The sequence below is a fragment of the Lethenteron reissneri genome, chromosome 54, assembly GCF_015708825.2.
Source record: "Lethenteron reissneri isolate LAM-NWPU_2019-01 chromosome 54, ASM1570882v1, whole genome shotgun sequence".
NCBI lineage: Eukaryota > Metazoa > Chordata > Hyperoartia > Petromyzontiformes > Petromyzontidae > Lethenteron > Lethenteron reissneri.
The window spans coordinates 9019621-9028401 of record NC_083832.1 but is presented as its reverse complement, the minus strand read 5'-3'; the positions used below and the strand labels follow the sequence as shown (position 1 = coordinate 9028401).

Here is an 8781-nt window from a genome sequence, read left to right as displayed (position 1 = left end):
CGCCACGCTCACGAAGGGGGGTCCCTCCCCCCTCCCAGGCTACGTTTGAAAAGCGGTCGCTTCATTAAGATGCGGAGCGGAGCGCCGCCCGGAGGCACCGGTGGTGGATCCTGCGGGATTGTGGTGGTGAATCCTGCGGGGATTGTGGTGGTGGATCGTACGGGGATTGTGGTGGTGGATCCTACGGGAATGTGGTGGTGAATTATACGGGATTGGGGTGGTGAATCTTACGAGATTGTGGTGGTGAATCTTACGAGATTGTGGTCGTGAATCTTACGGGATTGTGGTGGTGGATCTTATGGGGATTGTGGTGGTGAATCTTGCGGGGATTGTGGTGGTGGATCTTACGGGATTGTGGTGGTGAATCTTACGGGATTGTGGTGGCGTCTCCGCCGCCTCGGAAGGGGCGGAACGGAGCTGATCGGAGTGGAGCGGAGCGGATCTGCGCCGCTGCAATTCATTGCCCGTGCCGACCCACGAATTTTCGGCCGGGGGTACCGACCGCCAAAGCCGCCAAGCTGCGATGTTGTTCTGCGCTTTTGTGTCTCCCCCCACTCCCTTGTGAGAGATTGGGCGACGGTAGCAGTAGCAGCAACAATAAAAAAATGGCAAGATTGGTTTGGGGTGGGATGCGAGGAGGGTGGTGGTGGGTTGGTGGTGGAGGGGCAGTGGCAAATTTACGTTGCTGAATTCTCTCCGGCTTCAATGATCTAAATGGGAGGGCAGGAACGGCTGCGGCGGCGGCGGTGGTTGTGGGGGTGGTGGAACTGTGGCTAAACAGCCCTGCGAGGGCGGTGATCACCCTTACATTGGCCATCCTTTGTGCCCGCACTTGCTCCACCCAACCTCCTTGAGTCGCCGCCACTGGCAATTTCGTTTCGAAAAAGGGGATGAATGCGATGGAATTGTGACACGGAGGGCTGCGGCCTCTCGAACCGCTCGGGTCCTCTCGCCCTCCCCACGAGGCTCCCACAATGTAAATGTTTTTTTGTCGCTTTTCCAATCCGCAGATGCGCGCCGCGTGTAACGAGCTCATTTGCATGTTAATATTATTTTTTTGGGCTAAACGGGAAATGATGGTAAGCTTTGAACGGAACGTCTGCATGGTGACACGCATGCAAATCGCGAGCTGCATTTTTTGTTCCACTCAACATTGTTTCATCTTTCCTTCTGCTAGTTTATTTACGATCGCGCTATCGGTGTTGTGCCGTGCCGCGAGAACGAGGGTCCGTGTAGAAATGCCACAGATCGATGCGTAGGTAGCCCCCCCCCCCCATCCCCGTGTGTGTCGGTAGGGAACGGTTGCGGGAGAGATTTTCATCGCGGTACTTTTGAACAAAAATAACCAGGTGGTCATTTGACCCTCTGTACAGCAGGAGTCGCACTTTTCCACACACGATGCTATTCACACGATATAACACCCCCCGCAAAACAAACAAACCTGCATTGTGGATATTGGTCACGATAGCCTACGGTGTTAAACTATGCAATGTTGGTTGCGTGACAAGTCAAAACAATATTTGTATCACTGTTATAGTCAGAGATGTTATTTAATCCAGTCAAGCGCAAAAGCCATTTTTAACGAGTTAAATATTTTCTTTGCGCGGTCATTGGTGACCAGCCTGATGCCGCATCCGATTTACTTCCCAAAGGGTTACGGTATTTCGGCAATTGGACGGTGGTGAGGGGGGGTTGAAGTTCACCGAGTGGATCGAAGATGAACGCAGTTTGTTACCGTTCTGCTTCGGTATGGGATTGCTTTTTTAAATCCTTTATATTAAGTTCGCTTGCTTGCTTAGGACCGTGCAAATCTTTCGGTCGTTTTTAAACCAACTTCCCGTGATCCAATCGAGCTGACATTTTGCACACAGACTCGTTGTGCGTGACAATTTATTTTAGTGAAATTTATTTTCCAAAATTTTACACTTTTTAGGAAAAAATAAATTATATTTAATTACCAATTGCTTAATGGTGGCAGGCAATCATCTGACCCATGGGTGGCAGCCATCTCAAGCCAGAGGACGAGAGGACTCTAGCCGCCACGCATATACTGTAAAGGATTTAGAGTGAAAAACTTTGTTTTTACGGGTTAATTTTTTTCTCCCCCCACCCCGCCCGTTTCTCCAAATATTAAATAGTGCGTGGAATACGCGGAATCTTACTGCCGTCATTTGTTGCCTCGAGCAGTAAATCGGTCCCCAATTGAGGGATGCAATATAAAAAAAAAACTGGACAAAGTGCTGCTTGCAGACTTTCATTCAAGTATCTGGGGTCTGGTTAACTTACAGCAGCAATAAACACCCAAGTACGTTTTGATGTTTCTGTAAATTGATTTGACTACACATGGTTTTTTTTCTTTCAGTAAAATTGTCGAAGCCAATATTCCATTGCTTCTGTAGTGCGTGAGTCCTTTGCTTAAATATAATCTTGCTCTTGTTTGCCGCTGATTGCTATTTTCTTCACTGATGCATTTTTTTTATTCGTACGTCTCGAGTACTCACCATGTTTAACAAAATCTCATTTGCACTCAATTTGTGCGGTCAATATAGTTCATTAACAGTTTTAGATCAGCTGGAATTAACCTTAGCATTCATGATACTATATCTACTAGTGGTTTAAAGATGTCGTCTCATCAGCGACATATATCTTCTTAAGCTCACCGTACAATGCATCAACTTGTGCGTGTAAGAATCAATGATTTTAGATTCGTACGTGTTGCATTTCATGTATTTCAATCACCCTTTGATGCAATACAATTCACGCAATTATATAGGGGCGCCATGGTGTTAAGATGTTAATTCCATCGCCTGGTATGCAGGAGGTCGTTAGTCCGATCCAGCAGACTCTGACCCTTGTACATTTGGAGTTGTATTCTTCTCTCCCGTGGTCTGGTGGAATTTTCTCTGGGTTCTCCGTTTTGTATTTCCACATTTAGAATCTACATGTTTTTAAGAGTATTTGGCTGCTTTAAGCATCCACGTGTTACGCTAATTCGTTGAGGTATCATTTGTGGCCAGGTCGCCTATCAAAGAGAGATGCATAGCTCAGTGGGTCTTGCCTGGTAAAATTAAATAAGTATATATTTTTAATAGTTCTATAAAGAACGAATCCTTGAATGGAATCGTCATAATGTGGAATTTCTGTCATGTCATATTTTGGTTACCAGAATAATTTACAAATCTGTTTCACCACGAAAATATAATAAATTAAGTATTTTTTTTCTCCATTTGCCTATCAGCGTATGGAACAATTGTTTTACGCCACAATTTAAGCAGGTAAATGCTGGACTGGTTTTAAATTTCAGAGTCATAAGCAGGGCGAGTGCCCATTTGCTGCTCACCACGCAAATTCCACGGAGCCTCAGTACGGAAAACAAAGCACAAAAGTTATGACTTGCTGTTGTGGTGGATTGTATGGTTTACTTTATTTTTAAGTGGCAAAACAGACATTCGTATTATTATAACTGTATTACTGTTATTACCCGTTAGCAGGCCACTGATTAGAAATTGAATATTCATTTTAAATCTGGGGAATTTACATTTAAGAAAAGAAAAAAACACTCGTCTTACTGCGAACTCTCAGAGCAGCCAACGCATCATCACAACGTACAACACGGGTCGACAGCCAGGTTAACCCTTTTCAAGACAATCACGCTCATCGTTTTTTTGTTTTTAACGTGGACAAAAGCAGACCCGAAAAAATGCAGTGATGGCCATTTATTCTCTGCGGAGGTTTGTGCGCGTAGGCAAAAATTGTTTCGTACGCCGACAGCGACGCGGGCACGTGGGCACGCAGGCTGGCGAAACGCACTGCGCCCATCCTGCCTTGGCGTTCGCGTGACAATTCCAGGGTGTGTAAGGCGGGCGGGGGGGGGGGGTGCTCACTCATTGTAACAACGAGACTACGGTAGCGTCGAACACCGTGCAATCCCGAAGACGGTGCACGCCCCCCGCCTGCCACCACCACCGCAGCCGCCGCTTTTTGGGCTTCTGTCCCGTGGCCGTTGAAGTCCCGAAACGCACCGCTTGTACACACGCGTGAGCCCAAACCGTGCTTTCGTGAGAAACAAAATATAAAATAAACCGCAGGACAAACCCACCCACCCCATGACTACGTGTCGCATGCCTGGCAGACAATATGACCACATTTTCGTGCACTCCCACAACTATAGTGCTTAGACAAAAAAAAAAGAGACAAACGCAAAATAACTGAATTTGTTCTACCACAGGTTTTCAACCGTCAGTCTGTATACCCTGCCTTTTTTTGTTTTGTTATGAAGGCGTTTCAGGATTCGTCATCTATTCTTCCCCTCCAGTTTTGAAAATGTTGGCCAACCCCTGCTTGCTTGCAGCCTTACTTATTGTGTTCGCTACACAATTCACCTTTGGTGTTCCCCCCCCCACCCCCCATTCGGTGTGCTGTCCACTGCCCGGCTGATCCGATTGTACAAACCTCGTGCCCACCAATCGCCCTCATTGTAGCTGCTAAGCGAAGGGGCCTTAGGCCGCTCACTGTGACCAAGATGAGCCACTCGCTCTGCTGTCAACGTCAACGATTGTTTGGCTTCGTGGCCGTGATTTGAAGAAGAAAAAAATCACATTTTTAATTACGCTCGAAATATACGGTATGACAATTCTACGCGCTGTTTGTTATGGGTAACAATTATAATGATCATACTAATTCTCATTCACAGGCGTTTTTCTTAATCCGCTGCTGGATGAAAGCCTCGTGATGTCGTGTCAATCATGGAGTGTATTACATATTCGTATAACATCGATCTTGTATGTCACATTCAACTGGTTCTGAATCAAAGGAACTGAAACGATTTCGTGGGGCAGGCTGCGTAAATGTGGGCAAAGGTGCAGCCCCTGCAAATGCTCGCTCACGCCACCGCCGACGCAAAGCCCTCCGCTCGCACAGACTCTAAAGGGGACTTGGGTCCACCTTTCCACGTTGACCAGACGTGTTGGAAGAGGTGGACGTCCCCAGACTTGACCCCACCGCCACGTGTTGACCTCAGGTGTTCTCATTTACATCGCCAGGTGGACAAAGGTTGGTGGTGGAGGGGGAGGGGGGTGTGATTTGAGTTTCAACTACCGCGCTGGAAGATGGGATCACACCGGCGACCTTTCGATTGAAAATCCGGCGTGCAAATCAATCCGCACTTCCGTGGGGGTAGACCACTCATCGTCAATTCCCTTGTAAGTGGCCAAGACTGTCGTGTCAAATTATTGCAGTGTTTCTTCACAATTAGTGCAGTTCAGTTACTATGCAAGCGTCGAGAGAGGACACCGTGTACCGCAACTTAAACAATGAATCTGTCAGTGTTCCAAATAAACTTTTCCCCTTTCTTGGTTCTTTCGGTAAAGTTACGTAGAAGGGAAGTAATACAATAATAAAAATAAAACATGATAAAATAATTCTCACGACGTTTCGGCCACAACGCAAGCAGCTGTCCTCAGGAAAAGACCAGGTCTGTCGGGGAGACAGACCTGGTCTTCACCTAATTCCCTTCTACGTGACTTTACCGACAGAACCAAGAAGATGAATCCCTGCAGTCACGAAAGCTTTAATCTAAACTTTTCCTCTCAGCAGTTACATTTACAAAAAAAGAAAACACAGCAATATAAATAAAATATTCATATAAAAATACTCTCTTGCAAAATATACAAATAAATGCATTGCTAAGCAAGACTTCCCTACAGTTTAATAGTAAGTCCGTACAAAATAAAAATAAATAAAAGGTAGAGAAATGTACTTTTGCCTAAAATGCTAAACGGAAGCAAATATTCTCCACGAGTCCACGTGTAACCGTCAACGTTTAGTCTCGCGGTTTTTTTTTTATGCCAAACCTCTATAAATTAGTTACGAGGAACACATTCAAAAGTTGATACGCAACAAGATATTCTGCGGCATCAGCTGTATGGAAACGAAAAAAAAGCCGGCGTTGTGTGTTTAGGATTCAAATTCACTGATTTCCCCCCTCCCCCCCTCCCTCACAAATCATCACAGAGAACCGGCAAACGCACAGACTGCACATAGCTTGGATTGTTTTCTGTTTGTCAGTGCTACACGTTACGACCAAGGTCTTCACACATCGTCTATGAAAAGGTCTTAACAAGACACTCGGAGAGCAATTGAGCTCTCCACCCACTCCCCTGTATATTGCTGCTATTATTTTAACTTTTTTTCTTAAGTTTGTTAATTTCTCGCAACAATAATATATTGATTCATTTCAATCTGAAAATTTAAACAAAAATAATTATACTTAAAGTACAATACTCCAAAGTAAGTTTTTTTTTACCTTATTCGCGGAGACTTGTTAAAATTAATGTAAAAATATAATTCAATTTTAAAAGTTATTTCATGTTTATATACTGCATGCAAAGGTTAAGTAAGTATGCTTTGCAGCAACAGCATGTTTAACTTCATTTTTGTTTAACTTTACTTCTGAATGTAAATGGATTTTCAGAAGTAATTAAACTGTTGAGGTTAAAACTTTGCCCCTCTTTCGCGAAACGAAATTTGCTTCCACGGTCCTCAATTAATCCTTCCCACTCTCAATCGGCACTTCAAGCACACGGCGATGGGATCTGTCATTATTGAAATCCACCGTCTCACGAATCGCGTGCCATGGAAATTACACTTCCATTTCACCCCGCGTTATAATCATTTAAAATTAAAATAAACTAAAAGTAAAAATAAAAAACTGTCAAAAAGAACGCCGACAAAAACAACACCACCACAAGAAACAAAAACGTAAAATCAAACGAGCTCAATACTTAACGCCGGCAATAAAAACCGAAACAAACACAAATCAAACTGCCCTCCCTCGCCCCATCATTTCAAGAGGGCATCACCGACCAACCGCCTCCGTCACTTGCACGTGTACTCCTCTGTCCTCTCGCTGCACGTGCTGCAGCGCACGTAGCAGCACCAGTGGAACTTGCAGTTGCACTGCCACGCGCGCGTGTACTGGTGCGTGTTGTAGCCGCGGCCGCAGCACAGAAGGTCGCAGCCGTCAGCGTGCGGCGACGTGCGGTTACACAGGCGACCGCGTGTCCCCGCGCTGCCCGTAGCCGGGTCCTCCTCGCAGTAGTTGGGCGAGCGCTCGATGAACACGAGCTCCGTGTCGAGCGGCTTGCGGTACGAGCGCGACTTCTTCACCTTGAGGAACATCGGCCGCAGGTAACGGCTGCCGCTCACCGGCTCCACGTGCACCGTGTGCTCGTACTTGTCCTTGAGCGCGTAGCCCACCTCGCGGAACTTGGGCAGCGTGGTCCAGCACGTCTTGGTGGTGCACGAGCCCGACACGCCGTGGCACTTACACTCCAGCTTCATTTTCTCCTCCAGCACCTGGTCGGTGGAGTGGAAATGGCGATAAGGAACCTCTGCGAACAAGCGCCACAAGAAATATGCGTGCCGCCACTGGGCTCCGTGCTGCCGGCAGAAGGCGGGTTATGGCAGAGCGTGAAGAGCGAAGCGTGTTCAAACACAAGTTGTGTGCCGACTGCATCCTTGCACTGGGCCATTGGGTTTTACCGCTTACACCAATGCAAGACTGAGTTTGATTCCTGGCTATAGCTAACAAGAGCTGCCTTTACCAACCTGCACTAACCGGCATGGTGAAGTAAGGTTAAATTAACCCCTAAAAACTGAAACAGCATGGGGATTCATTGCTAGTATTGGAACATCGTATGAATTAGAATGGAAACGTTGTATGTATGTTGAACTTATTTCGTATTCGTGATGAATCGGAGTTTCGGTAGTTGTATATGAATGCTGAATATATGCAATTCCAGATTAATACAGTTTGTTATTATCTGTAAAGCTATGTTTAGTATTCTTTGTGTCTTTTGGTAAAGTCACGTAGATAGGTTCAAAGAAAATAACGAAAAACTACGACGTTTCGATTGCAACACAAGCGTTCATCATCAGTGTTAATGCACGAGCTCTCTTCGTCCGTCCATTCACACATCACCGCTGAATTTGGTTCCCAGAACGCGAGGCGAACCGCCAGACATCGTGCCAAACAGCATGCAGCACGGCCCGGACACTATAAACTATTTTAAAAAGATGTTATTTGACTAGGTAAGGACCATTGATCTATATAACAATTCATTGGGCTATCACAAATGATAGCGCAATGAATTGTTACATAAGTGGATTAGCATCTGGACATTTAGAGCAGCGACAAACTCTAAACGCACGGTGATTCTAAATCTGGAGGGAAAAACCAGAGAACCCGGAGAAAAATCCACCCACTCACTGGGAGAACATGCACACCCCAAATATATTCCACGTCTATGCTTCTCTATGACATCTAACACAGACTTGATACATTTCCAATGAAGCTGAACGATATCACAAAATAGGTCGGTTTTTGCTTTCATTAATCTGGTTCCAAAGAATAAAAAATAATGATGCTCTCAAAATATTGCCACAGACGACATGAATGTAGTAACCTCTTTGTTGTCGGTATTAATGTTTTAAATTCAACAGCAATATCCCTCTAACTCATTGCAATGATTACCGGAGACGATATAGCTGATATATAAATTTGCGTCAATTGCAAAACACTGTGAATCAAACTAAGGCATTTGGTAAAAAAAAACTCAAATCGTGTAAAGTTCAGCATTTTAAAGTGTTTCACAAGAACGCACGGCCACCTAACGCGACTGTGGTTTTAAAGCGGCCACTTACGATGCCGTCGCAAGAGGATCGCTCCGTGACGGAGCGTCTCTCACTTCGAGGGTCATTTTACAAAACAAAGCGTGCATC

The 8781-nt window shown here is 45.4% G+C and overlaps 1 protein-coding gene across 2 annotated transcripts in view; it reads right to left on the bottom strand.

Annotated features, from left to right (window-relative positions):
• Window positions 1–3142: 3142 nt before the first annotated feature.
• The window catches only part of LOC133356443 (protein Wnt-7b-like), a 33057-nt gene continuing 27418 nt past the window's right edge, over window positions 3143–8781 (bottom strand). For both annotated transcript variants that reach the window (XM_061573973.1, XM_061573974.1), the window contains exon 4: window positions 3143–7356. In XM_061573973.1, the coding sequence (XP_061429957.1) occupies window positions 6877–7356 (480 nt within the window). In that variant the 3' untranslated portion in view covers window positions 3143–6876. The remainder of the gene's footprint in view (window positions 7357–8781) is intronic.